The 25,730-nt window shown below is 45.3% G+C and overlaps 1 protein-coding gene across 1 annotated transcript; it reads right to left on the reverse strand.

Annotated features, from left to right (window-relative positions):
• Positions 1 to 5,526: 5,526 nt before the first annotated feature.
• On the reverse strand, positions 5,527 to 25,230 carry LOC142696301 (NXPE family member 3-like). The gene is made up of 5 exons (XM_075847632.1): positions 24,727 to 25,230; positions 19,756 to 19,976; positions 7,831 to 7,901; positions 7,545 to 7,751; positions 5,527 to 6,062 (listed from the first exon to the last, which is right to left on the reverse strand). The coding sequence occupies exons 1-5, from the start codon at positions 25,216 to 25,218 to the stop codon at positions 5,527 to 5,529; spliced, it is 1,527 nt and encodes a 508-aa protein (XP_075703747.1). The 5' UTR covers positions 25,219 to 25,230.
• Between the last annotated feature and the right edge of the window lie 500 nt (positions 25,231 to 25,730).

The following is a 25,730-nucleotide window of genomic DNA, read 5'->3' on the forward strand; positions in this document are numbered from 1 at the left end:
CAAGTAAAAAGTAAAAAATAAAGTAATAAAAATGTTTTATAAAAGTGTAAAAACAAGTTATAAAAGTTACAAAAACAAAAAATGCTTTTTTTTCCTATAATAAGTCTTTTATTATAGGAAAAAAATAAAAATGTTAAATAAAGTACACACATTTGGTATCACCAAAAATAATTAAAAAACAATGTCAGAATCACTATTTTTTTTGGACATCAACCCTCCCAAAATATGGAATAAAAAGTGATCAAAAAGTCGCATGTACCCCAAAATAGTACCAATAAAAACTACAACCCGTCCCGCAAAAAACAAGCCCTTACACCGCTTTTTTGACGGAAAAATAAAAAATTATGACTCTCAGACTATGGGGACACAGAAAAGAAATAATTTTATAGAAAAGTGATTTTATTGCGCAATCGCCACAAAACATAAAAAACCTATATACATATGGTATCGCCGTAATCGTACCGACCCGCAGAATAAAGTAAAATGTCATTTATGCCGCACGGTGAACACTGTAAAAAAAAAATACAAAAAATATTGTCAGAATTTATCTTTCTTTGTCACTTTGCTTCCAAAAAAATCTAATAAAAAGTGATAAAAAAAAAAATCACATGTACCCTAAAACGGTACCAATGAAAAGTACAGATTATCCCGCAACAAATAAATCCTCACACGGCTCCGGTGGAGAAAAAATAAAGACGTTCTGGCTCTCAGAATATGGTGATGCAAAATGTGCAGAGTGTTCCAAAAGCGGATAAGATCAGGCGCCATTTATCAGTGCGACGCCGGCCACATATCTGTGGATTATTATTTATTTACCCCATTATTATACCCTCTTATTATGCCCTGATGTTCTCTGCCAAGCTTACATATACCCCCACATTATATATTGAAATACCAGCAAAACCCCAAACAGAGCAGTTACCAAGCAAACTCTGCGCTCCAAAAGCCAAATGGCGCTCCCTCCCTTCTGAGCCCCACAGTGTGCCCAAGCACCAGCTTACGTCCACATATATGATATTTTATATCCGGGAGAACCCGCTCAACATTGTATGAGGTATTTGTCTTCAGTGGCACAAACTGGGCACAATATATTGTGCATTAAAATGGCATATCAGTGGAAAAATTAACCTAGCCTAAAAATTCTAGACTGTTCATGTCTTTGACAGTGGGCAAACGTACAAAATTTTCAATTTGCACCATCCGCTGCGCATTAACGCCTTCGCGCACCACGACTTGATAGCATGTCGTGCTGCGAGGGGTTATATATGGAGCGGGCTCACGCGCTGCGCCCACTCCATATTCTGCAGGTGTCAGCTGTGTATTACAGCTGACACCCGGGACTAACGGACAGGAACAGCGATCGCGCTGTTACAGGAGCCTGTAAAATGATATTATACTGCTATACATTAGTATTGCATACCTAAATGAAGAACACCACAGAAAAAACTCCCCGAGTTCATTTGTTATAGTCGAAATTTGACCTAGTACATAGTGTCTATAGGGACTTAAACATGGTAGTAACGGTGAAACCCGCTAATTAATAGCAAAACCTAAAGTTCGGAGTCCGACACACCAAAATAGTATTAAAACAAAGTAACTTTATTGAATTAATATAAAATAACACATAAATTAAAAACGGAGATGATTTCCACAGTGCGGAAAGACAACCAGATTACATATGCATGACTAGTATAAATACACCAATACTAGGTGACCCAGTTTAATCCCATAAATAGAGGTTAGCAGCACATTGCAATTGTCTAGTGTATAATTTCAATACATAAAGCGGTAAGAGAACCTGTTCAGCAGAAAATTAATGGGTGGAAATGAATGGCCATAGATAAAGCCTGATGAAAAAAGGATACTAGTGCTGCAAACAAGCAATATGTAAGGCTCAATTTAACCAAGTGGAGAGCACATGTTACATAGTAAAAAACAGGACAATACCTCTATTGGCAGCCAGAAGAAAAATATACTCTGCAATCAAGCTAGGTTTAGAAGGTAGAAAAACCCTTTTGCTGGAAAGAATTATCTATGCTGAAGAGGGACTCTTACCCATTGTAGCAGTCACCGTCTCTGGTGTCAACCCCGACGCGCGTTTCGGCCCGGAAGCCTTCGTCTGGGGGTGTTATTTTATATTAATTCAATAAAGTTACTTTGTTTTAATACTATTTTGGTGTGTCGGACTCCAAACTTTAGGTTTTGCTTGACATTAGTACTGCAGTGTATTGTATTGTACCAGCGACCTAATGATCGCTCGCTCCAGTCCCCTGAAGGGACTTTTGGGAGGTTTCCACTGTTTTGGTACCTCAGGGGCTTTGCATATGCGACATGACACCCGAAAACCATTCCAGATAAATTTGAGCTCCAAAAGCCAAATATTGTTCCTTCCCTCCTGAGTCCTGCCGTGGGTCCAATCAGCAGTTTATGACCACATATGGGGTATTGCTGTAATCAGGACAAAATGCTTTACAAATTTTGGGGTTATTTTTCTCCTTTAGTCTTTGTAAAAATTAAACATTTCTATGTTTTTTCAGAAAAAAGTAGATTTTCATTTTCACGGCCTAATTCCACTAAATTCAGCAAAAAAACTGTGGGGTCAAAATGCTAACTATACCCCTAGAAAAAATCCTTGAGGGGTGTAGTCTTCAAAATGGGGTCAGTTTTGGAGGGATTCAGCTGTTTTGCTTACTCCAGGGCGTTGCAAACGCGACATAGCAGTCAAAAACAATCCAGCAAAATCTGCACTTCAAAATCCAAATGGCGCTCCTTCCCTTCTGAGCTCTGCCGTGGGTCCAAACAGCAGTTTATTACCACATATGGGGTATTGGCGTAATCGGGAGAAGTAGCTTTACAAGTTCTGGGGTGCTTTTTAATCTTTATTCCTTGCAAATATTATTTTTTTTTATATTTTTTCAGAAAAAAGTAGATTTTCACTTTCACAGACAATCTCCAATAAATATAGCAAAAGACCTGTGGGGTCAAGATGCTAACTATACCCCTAGATAAATTCCTTGAGGGGTGTAGTTTCCAAAACCGTCCCACTTTTGGGGGATTTCCACTGTTTTGGCCCCACAAGACCTCTTCAAACCGGACATGGTGCCTAAAATATATTCTAAAAAAAAGGAGGCCCCAAAATCCACTAGTTGCTCCTTTGCTTCTGAGGCCGGTGTTTCAGTCCATTATTGCACTAGGGCGATATCAGGAATTTCACAGAGTACCGGAGCAGAGCCGATAGTAGCGGCTCTGTGTCCCGCGGGCCGCGTGCTTCAGACCCCTGCTCTACAGGAAACAAAGCAGCTCTATATCAAAAAGTAAAAATAATTTTTAATAAAAAGTAATTAGAAAGTTGCACAAATCACACTGATAGAGCTTTTTTTATTAAAATGTAGTGTGTGAAGATGAGTAAGAGAAGTAGTAGTGATATTGTAATTACAGTATTTTACATCACTGACTTTTTTATCATTTGTTATCGGGAAAATAATTAAATCATCTGCCGCTGAGAACTGCACTGGATATAAAAAGTCTACACCCCCCACACTGCTGTTTGTAAAAAGTCTAGTCCGCAGCCCCAAGTGTCATTATCCTGTACCCCAAGAGTCAGTGTATCATTATCCTGTACCCCAAGAGTCAGTGTCATTATCCTGTACCCCAAGTGTCAGTGTATCATTATCCTGTACCCCAAGAGTCAGTGTCATTATCCTGTACCCCAAGTGTCAGTGTCATTATCCTGTACTCCAAGTGTCAGTGTCATTATCCTGAACCCCAAGTGTTATTATCCTGTACCCCAAGAGTCAGTGTATCATTATCCTGTACCCCAAGTGTCAGTGTCATTATCCTGTATCCCAAGTGTCAGTGTATCATTATCCTGTACCCCAAATGTCAGTGTCATTATCCTGTACCCCAAGTGTCAGTGTATTATTATTTTGTACCCCAAGTGTCAGTGTATCATTATCCTATACCCCAAGAATCAGTGTATCGTTATCCTGTACCCCAAGTGTCAGTATCATTATCCTGTACCCCAAGTGTCAGTGTCATTATCCTGTACGCCAAGTGTCAGTGTATCATTATCCTGTACCCCAAGAGTCAGTGTATCATTATCCTGTACCCCAAGAATCAGTGTATCATTATCCTGTACCCCAAGTGTCAGTGTATCATTATCCTGTACCCCAAGAGTCAGTGTCATTATCCTGTACCCCAAGTGTCAGTGTCATTATCCTGTACTCCAAGTGTCAGTGTCATTATCCTGAACCCCAAGTGTCATTATCCTGTACCCCAAGAGTCAGTGTATCATTATCCTGTACCCCAAGTGTCAGTGTCATTATCCTGTACCCCAAGTGTCAGTGTATCATTATCCTGTACCCCAAATGTGAGTGTCATTATCCTGTACCCCAAGTGTCAGTGTATTATTATTTTGTACCCCAAGTGTCAGTGTATCATTATCCTATACCCCAAGAATCAGTGTATCGTTATCCTGTACCCCAAGTGTCAGTGTCATTATCCTGTACCCCAAGTGTCAGTGTATCATTATCCTGTACCCCAAGTGTCAGTGTATCATTATCCTGTACCCCAAGTGTCAGTGTATCATTATCCTGTACCCCAAGTGTCAGTGTAATTATCCTGTACCCCAAGTGTCAGTGTCATTATCCTGTACCCCAAGTGTCAGTGTCATTATCCTGTACCCCAAGTGTCAGTGTATCATTATCCTGTACCCCAAGTGTCAGTGTCATTATCCTGTACCCCAAGTGTCAGTGTCATTATCCTGTACCCCAAGTGTCAGTGTCATTATCCTGTACCCCAAGTGTCAGTGTATCATTATCCTGTACCCCAAGTGTCAGTGTCATTATCCTGTACCCCAAGTGTCAGTGTCATTATCCTGTACCCCAAGTGTCAGTGTATCATTATCCTGTACCCCAAGTGTCAGTGTATCATTATCCTGTACCCCAAGTGTCAGTGTATCATTATCCTGTACCCCAAGTGTCAGTGTATCATTATCCTGTACCCCAAGTGTCAGTGTCATTATCCTGTACCCCAAGTGTCAGTGTCATTATCCTGTACCCCAAGTGTCAGTGTATCATTATCCTGTACCCCAAGTGTCAGTGTCATTATCCTGTACCCCAAGTGTCAGTGTCATTATCCTGTACCCCAAGTGTCAGTGTCATTATCCTGTACCCCAAGTGTCAGTGTATCATTATCCTGTACCCCAAGTGTCAGTGTCATTATCCTGTACCCCAAGTGTCAGTGTCATTATCCTGTACCCCAAGTGTCAGTGTATCATTATCCTGTACCCCAAGTGTCAGTGTATCATTATCCTGTACCCCAAGTGTCAGTGTGTCATTATCTGATGATGATGATGATGATGATGATGATGTTAATTATTATGATGATGATGAGGATGATGATGATGTTGATCATGTTTATTATTATTATGATGATGATGATGTTTTTTATGATGGTGATGGTGATGATGATGATGATGATGGTAATGTAGATTGTTGCTGTCACAATGATTTCTGGATCCACCTTTCATCTTGAACAAATGAAGGAGAGCATTGTGTCCACCATGTTCTTGACTATGATCTCTTTGGGGTGGATGCCTTTAGGCAGGTAGTGGCAGGAGGTCATCTGCCAGGCATCTAGCAGTGTAACTGGGAGTCCTGAGAACGTGGCCCTCATCAGGGTGTCCAGCTGCAAGGACAACCAGTCGCTTCCGTGATCATATAGGAAGCCGGTATTTCCGGATTTGATGATGACCGTGGTGTTGGGGCTTCGCTGCAATAACCGGTGAACAGAATTACGAATATTTCTTATCCTCTGCAGATAAAACCTCACTGGTAATGAGACAAAGTGGGCCATGCAGTTTATAACAATGACCAGCCCATCGTCCCCCCCTCCGATGCCGTCCAGCTGGTTGGCGATGTATTGCAGCTCCTGCACGCGCGTTCGCTTCATGCTGAGTGGTCTTTCGTGTGCCCGCCATTGCACTAGATAACCGTGCTCAGCATCTGTAGCCAGCAGGGGTCCGGGGGCATAGCTGACATGAAGGTCCAACCTCTGCAGAGCTGACAATACAAAATACACTGTTATATTTCATGGAGGTGACATCATCGGTGGTCGTATTATTCTCACCTTCTGCTTTATCCATCAGCAGCTAAAATAATGTAGAGAAGAAACTAAAGAAGAAAAGATGTTCCTGAGCCGCCCGGGAGCCTCTCCCATGATTCTATTATGGCCCGGACACAGCAAACTAGTGTGATACTGGGAATGTTTAATATTGTGGCCATCCGTATACAGGCCATACTGGTATACAGCCCAGGACTAGTGTCCGCTCAGCCGGTACCACAATATGTACAAATAATAGCGCCATATAATGCCAATGAACCACACATGACCCACATAATAATTACTCTCAGTGCTCCAATACTGGCTATACAATGTCAACCAAAGCACCCAAAACATACCACCATAAAGTGCTCAAATAATACCACCATAAAGTGCTCAAATAATACCACCATAAAATACCACATAAAGTACTCAAATAATACCACCATGAAATACCACATAAAGTACTCAAATAATACCACCATAAAGTACTCAAATAATACCATCATCAAAACCCACATAAAGTACTACAATAATACCACCATAAAATACCACATATAGTACTCAAATAATACCACCATAAAATACCACATATAGTACTCAAATAATACCACCATAAAATACCACATATAGTACTCAAATAATACCACCATAAAGTACTCAAATAATACCATCATAAAGTACTCAAATAATACCACCATCAAATCCCACATAAAGTACTCAAATAATACCACCATAAAATACCACATAAAGTACTCAAATAATACCACCATAAAGTACTCAAATAATACCATCATCAAAACCCACATAAAGTACTACAATAATACCACCATAAAATACCACATATAGTACTCAAATAATACCACCATCAAATCCCACATAAAGTACTCAAATAATACCACCATGAAATACCACATAGAGTACTCAAATAATACCACCATAAAGTACCACCATAAAGCACTCAAATAATACCCTCATAAAGTACTCAAATAATACCACCATAAAGTACTCAAATAATACCACCATGAAATACCACATAAAGCACTCAAATAATACCACCATAAAGTAATCAAATAATACTACCATAAAGTACTCAAATAATACCACTATAAAGTACTCAAATAATACCACTATAAAGTACCACATAAATTACTCAAATAAACCATCATAAAGTACCACATAAAGTTCTCAATATCACCATATAGTATCAAATAAAGTGTTCTATAATACTACTACCATAAGGTAGCACATAATGTGCTCAAATAATACCACCATAAAGTACTCAAAAAATACCACCATAAAATACCACATAAATTACTGAAATAATATAACCATAAAGTACTTACTTAGCACGACACCCTGTCTTTATTTTGGGGAGAAACTGGATTAGATCTCAGAATAATGGGAATAATTACAAATCTTAACCGGTTGTATCAACTCACATGGGACAAAGTCTACAAGGTATTCCCACCATTGACGAAGCGTTGAATCTCCAAACATGTAGACAACTTTTCCCTTCAGGCAGGAGGTGACACTGGACGGAGTAGGGAATTGTCGGTTCCTGCAGACACGGGACTGCCACACGTCCTGATAATAATACCCAGAGGGGTCCGGAATGGGGAGTCCAGGTCTACAAACACTTCTATCATCTGCAAAAACAATGTGCAATGACTTCTCATGTTACCAGAAGTAATAGATTCATGACTTCCTCCTCCCAAATGTTCTCACCCGTGCTGGAGTTCTGGGGGAGGATGGAGATTTTTTTCAGAGTTGATGAAATCATCTGATCGGTGACCGACCTGTGAGGACATAATATATAGACTGAGATCTAGGAACAATCCTGGAGCCCTAGTAAGGAGGATAATACTGAGGACTTACATGTTCTTACCACATTCTTACATTTTTGGATATATAAAATGGTTCTTTTAGTTTTTTTACGTTGTAAATTTAGTGTGTCCGCCCCTTGGAGCTCCATGAAACCCTAATTCTTGAATACTACTCCTAGACACTACTCCTAGATATTACTCCTAGACACTACTCCTAGATATTACTCCAAGACATTACTCCTAGATATTACTCCTAGACACTACTCCTAGACATTACTCCTAGACACTACTCCTAGATATTACTCCAAGACATTACTCCTAGATATTACTCCTAGACACTACTCCTAGACATTACTCCTACACATTACTCCTAGACACTACTCCTAGACACTACTCCTAGACACCACTCCTAGACATTACTCCTAGTCACTACTCCTACACATTACTCATAGACACCAGTCTTAGACGTTGCTCCTAGACACTACTCCTAGACGTTACTCCTCTCCTAGACACTACTCCTAGACATTACTCCTAGACGTTACTCCTAAACGTTACTCCTAGACACTACTCCTAGACACTACTCCTAGACAAACCTCCTAGACATTACTCCTAGACACTACTCCTAGACACTACTCCTAGACGTTACTCCTAGACACTACTCCTAGACACTACTCCTTGACGTTACTCCTGGACATTACTCCTAGACGTTACTCCTAGATGACACTCCTAGACGTTACTTCTAGACGGTACTCCTAGACAAACCTCCTAGACGTTACTCCTAGACATTACTCCTAGACACTACTCCTAGACACTACTCCTAGACATTACTCCTAGACACTACTCCTAGACACTACTCCTAGACACTACTCCTAGACATTACTCCTAGACACTACTCCTAGACGTTACTCCTAGACGTTACTCCTAGACACTACTCCTAAACGTTACTCATAGACACTACTCCTAGACATTACTCCTAGACACTACTCCTAGACACTACTCCTAGACATTACTCCTAGACACTACTCCTAGACGCTACTCCTAGACGCTACTCCTAGACGTTACCCCTAGACGTTACTCCTCTCCTAGACACAACTCCTAGACATTACTCCTAGACGTTACTCGTAGACGTTACTCCTAGACACTACTCCTAGACATTACTCCTAGACGTTACTCGTAGACGTTACTCCTAGACACTACTCCTAGACGTTACTCCTAGACGTTACTCCTAGACACTACTCCTAGACACTACTCCTAGACACCACTCCTAGACATTACTCCTAGGCACTACTCCTACACATTACTCATAGACACCACTCCTAGGCGTTGCTCCTAGACACTACTCCTAGACGTTACTCCTCTCCTAGACACTACTCCTAGACATTACTCCTAGACGTTACTCCTAAACGTTACTCCTAGACACTACTCCTAGACACTACTCCTAGACGTTACTCCTAGATGTTACTCCTAGACGTTACTCCTAGACACTACTCCTAGACACTACTCCTAGACAAACCTCCTAGACATTACTCCTAGGCACTACTCCTAGACACTACTCCTAGACGTTACTCCTAGACACTACTCCTAGACACTACTCCTTGACGTTACTCCTGGACATTACTCCTAGACGTTACTCCTAGATGACACTCCTAGACGTTACTTCTAGACGTTACTCCTAGACAAACCTCCTAGACGTTACTCCTAGACATTACTCCTAGACATTACTCCTAGACACTACTCCTAGACACTACTCCTAGACATTACTCCTAGGCACTACTCCTAGACACTACTCCTAGACATTACACCTAGACACTACTCCTAGACGTTACTCCTAGACGTTACTCCTAGACGTTACTCCTAGACACTACTCCTAAACGTTACTCATAGACACTACTCCTAGACATTACTCCTAGACACTACTCCCAGACACTACTCCTAGACATTACTCCTAGACACTACTCCTAGACACTACTCCTAGACGCTACTCCTAGACGTTACTCCTAGACGTTACTCCTCTCCTAGACACTACTCCTAGACATTACTCCTAGACGTTACTCGTAGACGTTACTCCTAGACACTACTCCTGGACATTACTCCTAGACGTTACTCGTAGACGTTACTCCTAGACACTACTCCTAGACACTACTCCTAGACGTTACTCCTAGACGTTACTCCTAGACACTACTCCTAGACACTACTCCTAGACACTACTCCTAGACACTACTCCTACACATTACTCATAGACACCACTCCTAGATGTTGCTCCTAGACACTACTCCTAGACGTTACTCCTCTCCTAGACACTACTCCTAGACATTACTCCTAGACGTTACTCCTAAACGTTACTCCTAGACACTTCTCCTAGACACTTCTCCTAGACGTTACTCCTAGACGTTACTCCTAGACGTTACTCCTAGACGTTACTCCTAGACACTACTCCTAGACACTACTCCTAGACACTACTCCTACACATTACTCATAGACAACACTCCTAGATGTTGCTCCTAGACACTACTCCTAGACGTTACTCCTCTCCTAGACACTACTCCTAGACATTACTCCTAGACGTTACTCCTAAACGTTACTCCTAGACACTTCTCCTAGACACTACTCCTAGACGTTACTCCTAGACACTACTCCTAGACGTTACTCCTAGACACTACTCCTAGACACTACTCCTAGACGTTACTCCTGGACATTACTCCTAGTTACTCCTAGATGACACTCCTAGACGTTACTTCTAGACGTTACTCCTAGACAAACCTCCTAGACGTTACTCCTAGACATTACTCCTAGACATTACTCCTAGACACTACTCCTAGACACTACTCCTAGACATTACTCCTAGACACTACTCCTAGACACTACTCCTAGACATTACTCCTAGACACTACTCCTAGACGTTACTCCTAGACACTACTCCTAAACGTTACTCATAGACACTACTCCTAGACATTACTCCTAGACACTACTCCTAGACACTACTCCTAGACATTACTCCTAGACACTACTCCTAGACACTACTCCTAGACGCTACTCCTAGACGTTACTCCTAGACGTTACTCCTCTCCTAGACACTACTCCTAGACATTACTCCTAGACGTTACTCGTAGACGTTACTCCTAGACACTACTCCTGGACATTACTCCTAGACGTTATTCATAGACGTTACTCCTAGACACTACTCCTAGACATTACTCCTAGACGTTACTCCTAGACGTTACTCCTAGACACTACTCCTAGACACTACTCCTAGACACTACTCCTAGACAAACCTCCTAGACCTTACTCCTAGACACTACTCCTTGTAATATCCGTGGCTGCGGGCTGTCAGCTCCAGCCTCCCGCTGACAGCCGCAGCCACGTGTCGGCAAGCGCTGGCCCCAGCCTCCTCCTCAGGAGATGCCAGCGCTTGCATCTACTCACCTGCGCGCGCATGCTCGTCCCCGCTCTTAAAGGGGCAGCGTGCGCTCCGGACATCTTGTACGACCTTTGACCCGTGAGTACCCTGGGCTATAAGAGGGGTCCAGCCCCCTAGTTCGATGCCTGAGCGTTGTTAGTTTTCCCAGTCTGTCTTGCAAATGGTCCCTTAGTGTTTCCCGTTCCTGTTGTTACCCGTCCCTTGTTCCCCATACCTGTTTCCCGTGCTTTGCCCTAGTATCAAGTTATGCCACGTCCTGTGTCATCTGGCACGTCCAGAGGAATCTGCCACGTCCTGTGTCATCTGCCACGTCCAGAGGAATCTGCCACGTCCTGTGTCATCTGCCACGTCCAGAGGATTCTGCCACGTCCTGTGTCATCTGCCACGTCTGCAGGAATCCGCCACGTCCTGTGTCATCGGCCACGTCCAGAGAAATCTGCCACATCCTGTGTCATCTGCCACGTCTGCAGGAATCCGCCACGTCCTGTGTCATCTGCCACGTCTGGAGGAATCCGCCATGACCTGTGTCATCTGCCATGTCCAGAGGATTCTGCCACGTCCTGTGTCATCTGCCATGTCCATAGGAATCTGCCACATCCGGAGGAATCCGCCACGTCCTGTGTTATCTGCCACGTCTGGAGGAATCAGCCACGTGTGGCGCAACTTGCGGCTCCTGTGTCATCCGCCACGTTTGGCGCCATTTGCTGCACCCATCTCATCTGTGCCAGAGCTGCGGCCACCATCTGGACTATTCAGGTACCCTTGTGCGGGACATTGTATTACTGGGGTGTCCTGTTGTTTGGCCAGCTGCCTCCCTGCTGCGGCGGTACGGCGTAGTGGATCCACTAACCCGCTCCGTGACAGTACGCTCAGGCCATGGACCCCGCTGGTCAACCTGAGACGTTGACTACACAAGCCATGCTGGCTGAGATGGAGGATCTCCATTCACGACAAGACCAGCTCCTCCTGTCGGTGAACGCCATAGCCCATCGGCTGCTTGCTCCAACCACAGTCATCACCGCACCCGTTCCTGTGGTTCCGCCTGCTACACTTCCTGTCTGTACTGGTACCAACCCCCTGTGTTTCTTGCCGCTGCCTCCACGCTATGACGGAGATCCGAGGTCCTGCAGGGAATTTTTGAATCAGTGCCTGATCCATTTCAGACTACATGCCAGGTCCTTCTGTTCGGATGATGTCTGGATCGCCTTCATCATCTCTCTCCTTACCGGCAAAGCCCTGGCATGGGCCAATCCTCTGTGGGAACATCAGGGACCAGAGACCCGGGACTTGCAGTGCTTCTTACAGACCTTCCGCTTGATCTTTGAGGAACCTGGGAGAGTTTCTTCGGCTGCTGCATCCTTGCTGACCCTACACCAGGGAGACCTCTCCGTGGGCGAGTATGCCATTTAGTTCCGTATCCTGGCTGCTGAATTTACCTGGAACAACGAGGCTTTGGTGGCTACATTCTGGCAGGGACTGTCTTCAGGGATCAAGGACGAGCTCGCGATCTGCCATCTACCCTGGACGATCTTATCCTACTCGCCTCCCGTGTCGACTTGAGGATCCGGGAACGTTCCCAAGTGGTTCTCCGGGGGAGAGAACTTCCCAGGCTGGATTCTGCTGTCCCGCAATCCTCCTCAGTCGTCCCACCAGAGGACCCGAAGCAGAGTAATTATGTTAAATTGCCCACCCAGGAGAAACAACGCAGACGCACTTCTGGACTTTGTTTGTATTGCGGACATGGAGGCCATATTGTGCGTCTGTGCCCCCAGAGGCCGGAGAGACCCCATTGCCTAGGATTGGTTGGAGAGACAACCCTAGGTGGAACGGAATCTAACAGAGGATTCATTCCAAATTGACTATTCCTGTGACCCTGGTATCCGGCGACAGGACGCATCAAGTCCCTGCCTATCTTGACTCTGGCTCTGCTGCAAATTTCATCCAGAAAGAGCTTGTGGATCATCTTCAGCTGCCCACAGTTCCCCTGGAGACATCTTTGGCTGTTGCCTCAGTTAATGGACTGCCTCTGCCTGATCCCATTATCTCTAAAACCAAGCCGTTGAAGCACCAGGTTGGAGTACTTCATTCTGAATTTATTTTGTTCCTTGTTTTGCCCAAGGCCATCAATCCTGTTCTGCTGGGCCTGCCTTGGCTTCGACTACATGCCCCAGTCCTGGACTGGAATTCTGGAGAGGTTCTCCAATGGGGCTCCAAGTGCCATGGTCGTTGTCTGTTGCAGATCCATCCTGTCAAGCCTTCTCTGCCTCAGTCGCTGTCGGGACTGCCTCCCCATTTTGCTCAGTATGCAGATGTTTTCAGCAAAAAGGAGGCTGAGACGCTGCCTCAACATCGCACCTATGACTGCCCCATTGAACTGGTTCCTAATGCCTCTCTTCCCCGTGGACGGGTATATCCTCTCTCCTTGCCTGAGTCTCTATCTATGTCGGCCTATATCAAGGAGAATCTGGAGAGGGGTTTTATATGAAAATTTACCTCCCCGGCCGGGGCTGGATTCTTCTTCGTTAAAAAGAAGGATGGATCCCTTCGTCCCTGCATTGACTACAGGGGCCTCAACCTGATCACAGTCAAGAACAAATACCCGTTGCCACTCATCTCTGAGCTATTTGATCGCATACGAGGGGCCAACATTTTTTCTAAGCTAGACCTGCGTGGGGCTTACAATCTAGTCCGGATTCGCCGGGGTGACGAATGGAAGACGGCATTTAACACCCGGGACGGGCACTACGAATACCTGGTGATGCCCTTCGGACTGTGTAACGCTCCCGCAGTGTTTCAGGAGTTCGTTAACGATATCTTCCGAGATCTACTCTATGTCTGTGTTGTTGTTTATCTCGATGATATTTTGATTTTCTCCCCAGATTAGATGACTCATCGGAGACATGTCCGTCAGGTTCTACTACGATTAAGGGAGAATCATTTATACACTAAGCTGGAGAAGTGGGTCTTTGAGAAGAGTTCTCTGCCCTTCCTGGGCTACATCATCTCGGATCAAGGCCTCAAGATGGATCCTGAGAAAGTGAAGGCTGTCCTGGAGTGGCCACGTCCCCAAGGCTTAAGGGCCATACAGCGGTTCCTGGGATTCACCAATTTCTACCGGCAGTTTATTCCTAACTTCTCTTCTCTGACGTCTCCCATCTCGACCCTTACCAAGAAGGGTGTGAACGCCAAAGTGTGGACTCCAGAAGCAGAGTCTGCATTTAGTAGCCTGAAGAGTGCCTTCACTTCAGCCTCGATCCTCCATCATCCTGACGTATCTCGGCAGTTCTCACTGCAAGTGGACGCTTCCTCTGTCGGTGCAGGTGCACTTCTGTTCCAGAGGAGCTCCAAAGGAAAGGCAGTAGTATGTGGCTACTACTCTAGACTGTTTTCTTCTGCTGAGCGCAATTACTCCATTGGAGAACGGGAGCTGCTGGCCATCAAATTGGCTCTGGAGGAGTGGAGACATCTTCTGGAGGGCGCTGCTCTCCCAAGCCTGATCTTCACCGACCACAAGAACCTCACTTACCTTCAGTCCGCTCAAAGACTAAATCCTCGTCAAGCCAGGTGGTCTCTGTTCTTCACCCGTTTTGTGTTTGTGCTCCACTACCGTCCCGCGGACAAGAATGTGAGGGCCGATGCCCTGTCCAGATCGTTTGAGATGGAAGACACGGTGGAGTCCCTTCAGACCATCATAGACCCGTCCTGCATTGTCACTGCTAATCCTCTGCAGGTTAGAGACATCCCTCCTGGGAGGACTTTTGTTCGGTTGGCAGACAGGAGAAGAATTCTCCGCTGGGGACATAGTTCTTAACTTGCTGGGCACGCCGGTGTCCGTAAAACCCGAGACCTGATTGCTCGTCACTTTTGGTGGTCCACGCTACCTAAGGATGTTCTGAACTTTGTCTCTTCTTGCACGGTGTGCGCCTCTAACAAAGTGACTCACTCCAAGCCTGCCGGTCTGCTTCAACATCTGCCTGTACCCAATGCCCCCTGGCAGCACATTGTGATGGACTTCGTCACAGACCTCCCCCCCTCAGCAGGATGTAACACTGTCTGGGTGGTGGTGGACCGATTCTCTAAGATGGCTCATTTTATCCCGCTGACCGGCCTACCTTCTGCTCCTCGTCTGGCAAGTCTCTTCATTCAGCACATCTTCCGCTTGTATGGCTTGCCTCTTCACATTGTGTCCGACCGGGAGGTTCAGTTTACCTCAAGGTTCTGGAGAGCCCTCTGTAAACTCCTGGATGTGAGATTGGACTTTTCCTCTGCCTATCACCCCCAGTCCAATGGGCAAGTTGAGAGGATCAACCAGATCATGGAGAATTATCTCCGCCACTTCAACTCTTCACAGCACGATAACTGGGTACAGCTTCTACCATGGGTCGAATTTTCTTACAACGACCACTCAAGTGAGTCCACCACTTACACTCCGTTTCACATCGTGTACAGTCAACATCCCAGAGTCCCTCTTCCTGTGTCGACTTCATCTCAGGTTCCCGCTGCTGACTCTGCATATGGGGACTTCCTGCAAATCTGGCAACAGACCCGGTCCTCTATTTTGCTGGCAGTAGATCGCATGAAGCGAAAGGCAGATACTAAGAGAAGAGAGCTGCCTCAGTATCTTCCGGGGACTAAAGTCTGACTGTCCTCTTGGAACATTCGCTTGAAGGTGCCCTCATACAAGTTCGCTCCCAGGTTCCTTGGACCATTCGAGGTCCTGCAGCAGATCAACCCTGTCGCCTACAAGCTTCGGCTGCCTCCTACCCTCAGGATTCCCAACTCCTTCCATGTCTCCCTCCTGAAGCCTGTGATCCTAAACCGCTATTCCAAGACTCCCAGCCCTGCGGTTGCTCCAAGCGGCTCCTCGGACATCTTTGAGGTCAAGGAGATCTTGGACACCAAGAGAGTGAGAGGAAAGACCTTTTATTTGGTGGATTGGAGGGGGTTTGGTCCCGAAGAGATGTCCTGGGAGCCAGAGGAGAACCTCAATGCCCCTACTCTTCTAAAGAAGTTTCTCTCTCGCTCCAGTCCCAAGAAGAGGGGGCGTAAGAGGGGGGATACTGTAATGTCCGTGGCTGCAGGCTGTCAACTCCAGCCTCCCGCTGACAGCCGCAGCCACGAGTCGGCAAGCGCTGGCCCAGCCTCCTCCTCAGGAGACGCCAGCGCTTGCATCCACTCACCTCCGCCAGAGCCCGCAGGGTGCGCGCGCACGCTCATCCCTGCTCTTAAAGGGGCAGCACGCGCACCGGACATCTTGAATGACCTTTGACCCGTGAGTACCCTGGGCTATAAGAGGGGTCCAGCCCCCTAGTTCGATGCCTGAGCGTTGTTAGTTTTCCCAGTCTGTCTTGCAAATAGTCCCTTGGTGTTTCCCGTTCCTGTTGTTACCCGTACCTTGTTCCCCGTTCCTGTTTCCCGTGCTTTGCCCTAGTATCAAGTCGTGCCCCGTCCTGTGTCATCTGCCACGTCCAGAGGAATCTGCAACGTCCTGTGTCATCTGCCACGTCCAGAGGAATCTGCCACGTCCTGTGTCATCTGCCACGTCCAGAGGAATCTGCCACGTCCTGTGTCATCTGCCACGTCTGCAGGAATCCGCCACGTCCTGTGTCATCTGCCACGTCCAGATGAATCTGCCACGTCCTGTGTCATCTGCCATGTCTGGAGGAATCCGCCACATCCTGTGTCATCTGCCACGTCTGGAGGAATCCGCCACGTCCTGTGTCATCTGCCACGTCCAGAGGAATCTGCCACGTCCAGAGGAATCCGCCACGTCCTGTGTTATCTGCCACGTCCGGAGGAATCCGCCATGTCTGGCACAACTTGCGGCTCCTGTGTCATCCGCCACGTTTGGCGCCATCTGCTGCACCCATCTCATCTGTGCCAGAGCTGCGGCCACCATCTAGACTATTCAGGTACCCTTGTGCGGGACATTGTATTTCTGGGGTGTCCTGTTGTTTGGCCAGCCGCCTCCCCGCTGCGGCGGTACGGCATAGTGCATCCACTAACCCGCTCCGTGACACTCCTAGACACTACTCCTAGACACTACTCCTAGACGTTACTCCTGGACGTTACTCCTAGACGTTACTCCTAGATGACACTCCTAGACGTTACTCCTAGACGAAACTCCTAGACACTACTCCTAGACAAACCTCCTAGATGTTACTCCTAGACATTACTCCTAGACACTACTCCTAGACACTACTCCTAGACACTACTCCTAGACACTACTCCTAGACGTTACTCCTAGACGTTACTCCTAGACGTTACTCCTAGACGTTACTCCTAGACATTACTCCTAGACACTACTCCTAGACACTACTCCTAGACACTACTCCTAGACACTACTCCTAGACGTTACTCCTCTCCTAGACACTACTCCTAGACATTACTCCTAGACGTTACTCCTAGACATTACTCCTACACACTACTCCTAGACACTACTCCTAGACACTACTCCTAGACGTTACTCCAAGACTCTACTCTTAGACATTACTCCTAGACGTTACTCCTAGACATTACTCCTAGACACTACTCCTAGACATTACTCCTAGACAGTACTCCTAGACACTACTCCTAGACATTACTCCTAGACACTACTCCTAGACATTACTCCTAGACGTTACTCCTAGACACAACTCCTAAACGTTACTCCTAGACACTACTCCTAGACATTACTCCTAGACACTACTCCTAGACGTTACTCCTAGACGTTACTCCTAGACATTACTCCTAGACACTACTCCTAGACGTTACTCCTAGACATTACTCCTAGACGTTACTCCTAGACACTACTCCTAGACATTACTCCTAGACACTACTCCTAGACACTACTCCTAGACATTACTCCTAGACACTACTCCTAGATGTTACTCCTAGACACTACTCCTAGACATTACTCCTAGACACTACTCCTAGACATTACTCCTAGACACTACTCCTAGACGTTACTCCTAGACGTTACTCCTAGACGTTACTCCTAGACGTTACTCTTAGACGTTACTCCTAGATGATACTCCTAGACATTACTCCTAGATGTTACTCCTAGATACTACTCCTAGACAAACCTCCTAGACGTTACTCCTAGACTTTACTCATAGACATTACTCCTAGACACTACTCCTAGACACTACTCTTAGACATTACTCCTAGACATTAATCCTAGACACTTCTCCTAGACACTACTCCTAGACACTACTCCTAGACGTTACTCCTAGATGTTACTCCTAGACACTACTCCTAGACACTACTTCTAGACGTTACTCCTAGACACTACTCCTAGACACTACTCCTAGACACTACTCCTAGACGTTACTCCTAGACACTACTCCTAGACGTTACTCCTAGACGTTACTCCTAGACGCTACTCCTAGACACTACTCCTAGACATTACTCCTAGACATTTCTCCTAGACACTACTCCTAGACACTACTCCTAGACATTACTCCTAGACACTACTCTTAGACGTTACTCCTCTCCTAGACACTACTCCTAGACATTACTCTTAGACATTACTCCTAGATGTTACTCCTAGACGTTACTCCTAGACACTACTCCTAGACACTACTCCTAGACGTTACTCCTAGACGTTACTCCTAGACGTTACTCCTAGACACTACTCCTAGACAAACCTCCTAGACAAACCTCCTAGACATTACTCCTAGATACTACTCCTAGACATTACTCCTCGACACTACTCCTAGACATTACTCCTAGACACTACTCCTAGACACTACTCCTAGACACTACTCCTAGACAATACTTCTAGACATTACTCCTAGATGTTACTCCTAGACACAACTTCTAGACACTACTCCTAGACACTACTTCTAGACGTTACTCCTAGACACTACTCCTAGACGTTACTTCTAGACGTTACTCCTAGACACTACTCCTAGACGTTACTCCTAGACACTACTCCTAGACACTACTCCTAGACACTACTCCTAGACGTTACTCCTAGACATTACTCCTAGACACTACTCCTAGACACTACTTCTAGACGTTACTCCTAGACACTACTCCTAGACTTTACTCCTAGATATTACTCCTAGACACTACTCCTAGACACTACTTCTAGACGTTACTCCTAGACACTACTCCTAGTCGCTACTCCTAGACACTACTCTTAGACGCTACTCCTAGACATTACTCCTAGACGTTACTCCTAGACACTACATGGTGGTATAACATCCTGACCGCCGACAATTTTGATTTTAACTACTGTATCTTTCCATTGATCGCACTTGAATGATCCTGACCACCTGGTTTATCTCCAAGAAAGCAATCCAACTGATCGATATTACTTCTGAGATCACTTGGCTGAAATGTCCTAGATGACGCTTAAGCAATCCTGTCTCTAGACATGAGTTCGGTGGCCCATACATGATGCCCATTCCTACTAGTATTCACCTTTGTAGAAATTGCTGCTCAGTGGCATTGAGTATTGGGTGCCTGTTCCCTCCTGAATGCTCTTGGTATGAGCTGCAGGGAAATCCCTTTGGCCGGATGCAGAACCACTCCTCTTTGGACAGTAAGTCCTGGTATGTGCACACGTCCGGTCCTGGAGGCTGCACATTACACTGCACTATAGCGCTGCTCCCGTCGTAGCTGAAATATCCATTGAAGTGAATCTGTTCAACCAAAAGTGGAGATGAAGACAAGTATTGAAGGTGATCAGTATCCCGATCTTCATAAACATATCCCTGGCCCAAAAAAAGACTAAGATCTATCAATCTCATAATCAGGGGGTGCACCCACCTAATCTTTCTGATGTCTCAGAAATACAGTAAAGTACCGCCTCAAACCCCCCCCCCCAAAAAAAAAAAAAAAAAAAAAAAAAAAAAAAAAAAAGAAAACATATGCATGTTGCAAAGGAAAAAAAGCCTTTATCCCCTTCAGGCCAGGAACACACACACAATTTGGATGCAGTTTTTGGTGCAGTTTTTATTAGTCAATGCCAAAGTGGATCCAAAAAGAGGAAAGGTATAAAGAAAATACTGACGCGTCTCCTCTTTTTTGTATCCAATTCTGTGGGTGGCTCAAAAACCTGAGCCAAAAACTGCATCAAGACCCTGTGTGTGATCCTGGCCTTACGACTTTCAGGACGCGGCTTCTTCCATTTTTGCCTGACTGCATTTTTAAATCCGTAATTTTTATACTTTGCTAGGTACAGTAATGTTGCTGTGTGCGGTCTTTGTTTTTGCGTTTCATGTTTTTTTTTCCTGTAGCTCCCAGAACACTTGTTTTTTATGTTTTAATTTAGTAAAAAACGTTCTTACACACTAACGCCCTGTTCACACAGAGTTTTTTGCCACAGTTTTTGATGCTGAAACTGCGTGGCAAAAAACGTCCGAAAACGCTACCCATGTATTTCCCACTCACGGGTAAAAGAGGCCACATGGCCTTTCTTCGGGCGTTTCCGTCTCTGACCTCCCACTGACATCAATGGGAGGCAGAAAACGTGTTTTTTGCGTAGTTTTTTGCCCACGGCGCTCAATGGCCGCGGCTGAAAAACGCAACAGAAAAGGTGGCAAACCACATACAGGCAGGTCAAAATCTGCCTCAAAATTCCTGAAGGAACTTTGAGGCAGATTTTTCCGCCTGCAAAAAACTCAGTGTTCCCACGTAGCGTTTCCGCAACAGAATTGTATGTAGAAAAGACACAGTATTTACAGTAGAAGGAAAGCGGATGAGATCTAGAAAATCTCTTACCCAAGCTGCGAAAAAAAAGCCGCAGTGTTAACGTTAATAAACTGACCTGCGGTGCGGAACTTAAATCATGTCAATTTATGCTGCGTTTTTGTTGATCTTCTGCTGCAGGTTTTCCCCATTGAATCCAAAGGGGATGCAAATCCCGCAACAGAAATCCAAGTGTTGCGACTTTTGCGGCGTAAGCGCAGCAATTACAGTGCAAAAATCGCAACTGCGGAAAAATAAAAATCATACTTACCCAGAACGCTCTCCTTCTTCCTGCAGTCCGGCCTCCTGGAATGGCGTTTCATCCCATGTGACCACTGCAGCCAATCCTAGGCTGCAGTGTCACATGGCCTGCAACATCATCCCAGGAGGAAAGACTACGCGCAGAAAAAAGGGAGGGGGTAAGTATCAACGTTTTCTTTCTCCAAGCGCTGCTTTCTGCAGCGAAAATTCAGTTTGAAAAACTGCATCACGATGTGGTGCAATTTTTCGGACGGAAGGTATTGCACAGCTTTTACGCAGCATATTCGACTCGTGGGAACTCAGGCGTATAGTAGCCATTTCTGTGTGCAATCTCCCCCTATGTAGCAATGTGCTTTGTCTGCATCCTGGTGGGAATTGGTGTGTGTACCTGCACTTGAGAGTAAGTGCGGCCTGTTCAGTGCTGCTCATAGTAAGTATTACATCTTATTCCGGTACTGGATTCACAGCTACACTGCTCAGTACTGCTGTGTAATCTCCATTCTGCTGCTGCTGCTTCTAGTAAGTGTTATATCTCACCTCAGTGCTGGATTCACAGCTACACTGCTCAGTACTGCTATACGATGTCCTCCATTCTATCGCAACTTTTAGTAGGTGTTATATCTCACCCCTGTGCTGGATTCACATCTACTCTACTCTACTCATTACTGCTGTATATTGTCCTCCATGTTGCTGCAGCTTCTAGTAAGTGTTATATCTCACAAAATGTCTGGATTCTCAGCTACACTGCTCATTACTGCTGTTACTAAGCTTCGTTTACCCTATGGCAGTAGAAGACTTTACTGCGAGAAGCGATCCTATCCACATGGCCGATATACCTGCAGAAAGATTTCTACACATGGTGGAATCTATGCCACTACAAATTGCAGCCGTTCTGAAGAACAAAGGAGATTCAACGCACTACAAAATGGGGGTCTAATAAAGTGGTCAATCAGTGTCTATATATGTATATATTATTTTTTTTTTAATTAGACATGGCACTTTTTTATGCAGATTCTGCACGAAATAGCTAATGATTAGCTGATGACAATCATCCCGCGGATCTGCAGCATACAGCCGTGGCAGAAATCCAAGTGTCAGACTCATAATTCAGCTGCAGAAATACACATTTGATTTAATGCTGACGTGTGAACTGGGACTAAGAGATAGGCTGGTCCTCTACATAGTGTTAGTGCCAAAGCAAAATGGGACCTGATGTTTCTGCAATGACTTCCGCAAGCTTAATAAAGTCTCAAAATGTATTTCTCACCTTATGCCTAGTGTGCATGACAAAGGAACACTAAACAAATGATAAAGGTAAACAGGCGATAAACCGGCTCATACTCAGGGGCGTAACTAGGAAAGACTGGGCCCCATAGCAAACTTTTGACTGGGCCCCCCGCCCCTGGGTGCCACACACAGCCCCCCTTGTAGATAGCCCCCTGTAGATTCTGCCACACAGTGCCCCTTGTAAATAGTGCCCCCCTGTATATAGTACCATACAGCCCCCTTGTAGATAGCGCCTCCCACCTCCCCCTTGTAGACAGTGCCATACAGCCCCCTCCCATGTAGATAGAGCTATACAGCCCCCTGTAGATATCGCCATACAGCCCCCCTGTAGATAGTGCCATACAGCCCCAGTGTAGATAGCACCATACAGCCTCCTCCTGTAGATAGCGCCATCCAGCCCCCTCCTATAGATAGCACCATACAGCACCCCTCCTATACATAGCGCCATCCAGGGGGGTGTTTGACACTATCTACAGGAGTAGGTGCGTGGTGCTATCTACAGGGGGTGGGTGGCACTATCTGTAGTAGACACTGTGACACTACCTACTTGGCCACTATCTACAGGGGCACTACGTGTGGCACTATGTGGCTCTATCTACACAGTGGAACTATCTACAGGTGCAGTGTGTGGCACTATCAACCAGAGACACATTGGCACTATCTACACGGGGCAGTACGTGGCACTATCAACATGGGGCATTGTAGGGCACGATCTACAAGGGGCACTGAGTGTGCCACTATATAGACGTTTTTATACACTACCGGTAATGTTCAGCACATACCGTATCCACTAGCCTAGTCATTTTTTTATTCCAGCTTGTAATTTAAATTTCTGGGAAGGTAAATAAGTGCAGACTAATAATCATAGCGTAAAAATCAGAGGGTTGCGGGAGCATAAATAACTTGGCTTGAAAAGTATGCGTATGGAAACCCCCCCATTAAAAATACTGTTTTTTACCCACTGATAAGCTGCCAGCTGCTACTGTCATCGGTGGAGTAGCCCTGTGGGTCCACAATCCACGGATCATGATAGTCAATCTGCAGGACTTATTTTGCATCTTCCTGAATCAAACAGTCCTGTAGAAATCCTGCAGAGAACACCAGGGTCAGTTGTCTGCTGATCTGTTCCATTTTTGTCTAGTGAATGACTGAGGGGCAAAGCTTAGTTAAGGGGGCGGTGCTTACCACTCTGGGTGTCCTACTGCAGACAGGGGGGTCCTGCTGCAGCCGGTTGTCTTACAGACAAACACAGAACGGTGAGGAGGTGGGGGACATGGCTGATCTCCAGAGACATTCATATATAATATTTCTTTAGCTATTTCTCAATATTAATTGTATTATTAAAGAAATTAGATCAAAGGAAAGGAGGAGATAAAGGGAGTAATCATTGGGATATAGTTTTTTGTTTAGTGTTCCTTTAGTTTAGAGCTTAGGGCCAGCACTACTACTCTAGACCCAACTAAGGGGTATTGGCAAATACAACTGTCAGAAGATGCAAAGGACAACTCTACAAATGGAGGTCAGGGCAGGCATCAGTCAACATGAGATAGCAAACATATTCATGATAATGACAGGAACCAAAGAACCTTGTTCTTTATGCAAAGAGTACATTTTCTGAGCAGGTATAAATAATCTGGCGCTTAGCCTATGGCAACTGGTGTGCACCTGGCCCTTTAAGAAGTCGAACGTAGCTATGAAGAACTCAGCAGTGATGAATAGCAGAGACGTATGTTCTCTACATGGGTAAGGAGAGCGTCAGGTGTCCTGTTATATGGGAGCACAGTGGCTAGCACTCTTCTGGAGGTGTCCACTATTGGGGCACTAATATGTGGCCTCTGTGACTGCCACTTTAATGGGGAAGATGTATTTAACACCTCGGGGGGCAATGTTATAGGTTAAATATTGTTGACACAATGGGTGAATTATTGGGGGCATTGATACTGGTCAATGGGTTGAGAAAAAAAAACAAATATACCTGTTAGCAACAGGTGTTCAAAAAAAGTGATGATGTGGAGTCCACGTGTAGAACTCCCTTCTCCTTACAGTACAATCATCTTCTCCATCATCAGCTGCCACCACATTATTTACGACCCACACAACATTATCCGTTCTCATAGGAACTAAAACTAAGAAGAATAAACTTCTGCTTTTCACCTTATCGGGGCGAGATTCTCTCTTCCTGCTCAAAACGGAAACGGCTTCGCTGGAATGTACAAGTGAAATGTGAACCTGAGCGTCTCCCGGCCAGAGCAGAAGAAACGTGGCTGAGTAGCTGCCATTCCCGTGGTCGGTGACTGCGCCCGTCACTCCAGCCTTTAGGTTTGGAGAGTGCAGTTTGGCCTCAAAATAATCTCCGCCATAGGTTTTTGGTCGATCGTAATGATCCCGAGCAGAAATAACAACATTTATACGATGTCCAATGTAGTAAGTGTCATGTGGATGCAGCAAAACATAATACGTGGTCTTTGGACTTGTGGAAGACATGAAGTCCACTCCACTGGGGGGCTCGGGCCATTCAATGACTTTGTTTAGTCTCTGGATCTCTTCTTGGTCTGGATCGCCTGAGGTTTTGGAGTCTAGTGATGTGTTTATAGAGAGATAGCTCATGACGGGCGCTGGGTGGTATCTGGCTGGGGGTGTTGTCATGACCAATTTGAAAATAATCTGTAAATAAACACAAGTGCTGGTCAGATACAAACTTTTTTTACAAAAATGTTTTTAGTTTTTCATAAGCTAGAAGTCAAACCGGAAAGGGCAAGTTGGTCATGAAGATCCCTCAGCATTCGGTCAAGATCTGCATCTATAAGGGCTTTAAAGCAGGCATAAGAGGTGGACAGTACCGGTAACCGGCAAACTAACTAGCAGCACTCAATGTCAAGCAGCAGCTGCAAAAGCAAATAAGATTTGTCGTACTATGGAAAGTCAATCCACAAGAGGTAGTAAGCAAAAGATAAATAAAAAGAAATTAACAGTATTTAAAAAAGGGCACAACATTTATTGCATGACTAATGGCATTGAGGGTTGTAATTTATACTCCAATTACATAGAGGTAATGTAGGGAAATTATTCAATTGCTGTGAGGCAAAATCTCCCTCCTCTAGGTCAAACAGCTCAGTCTGAGAAAGGTTTAACTTGACGGACATGTGTCTTTTTCACCC

This window comes from Rhinoderma darwinii, assembly GCF_050947455.1.
Source record: "Rhinoderma darwinii isolate aRhiDar2 chromosome 5 unlocalized genomic scaffold, aRhiDar2.hap1 SUPER_5_unloc_52, whole genome shotgun sequence".
Taxonomy (NCBI): domain Eukaryota; kingdom Metazoa; phylum Chordata; class Amphibia; order Anura; family Rhinodermatidae; genus Rhinoderma; species Rhinoderma darwinii.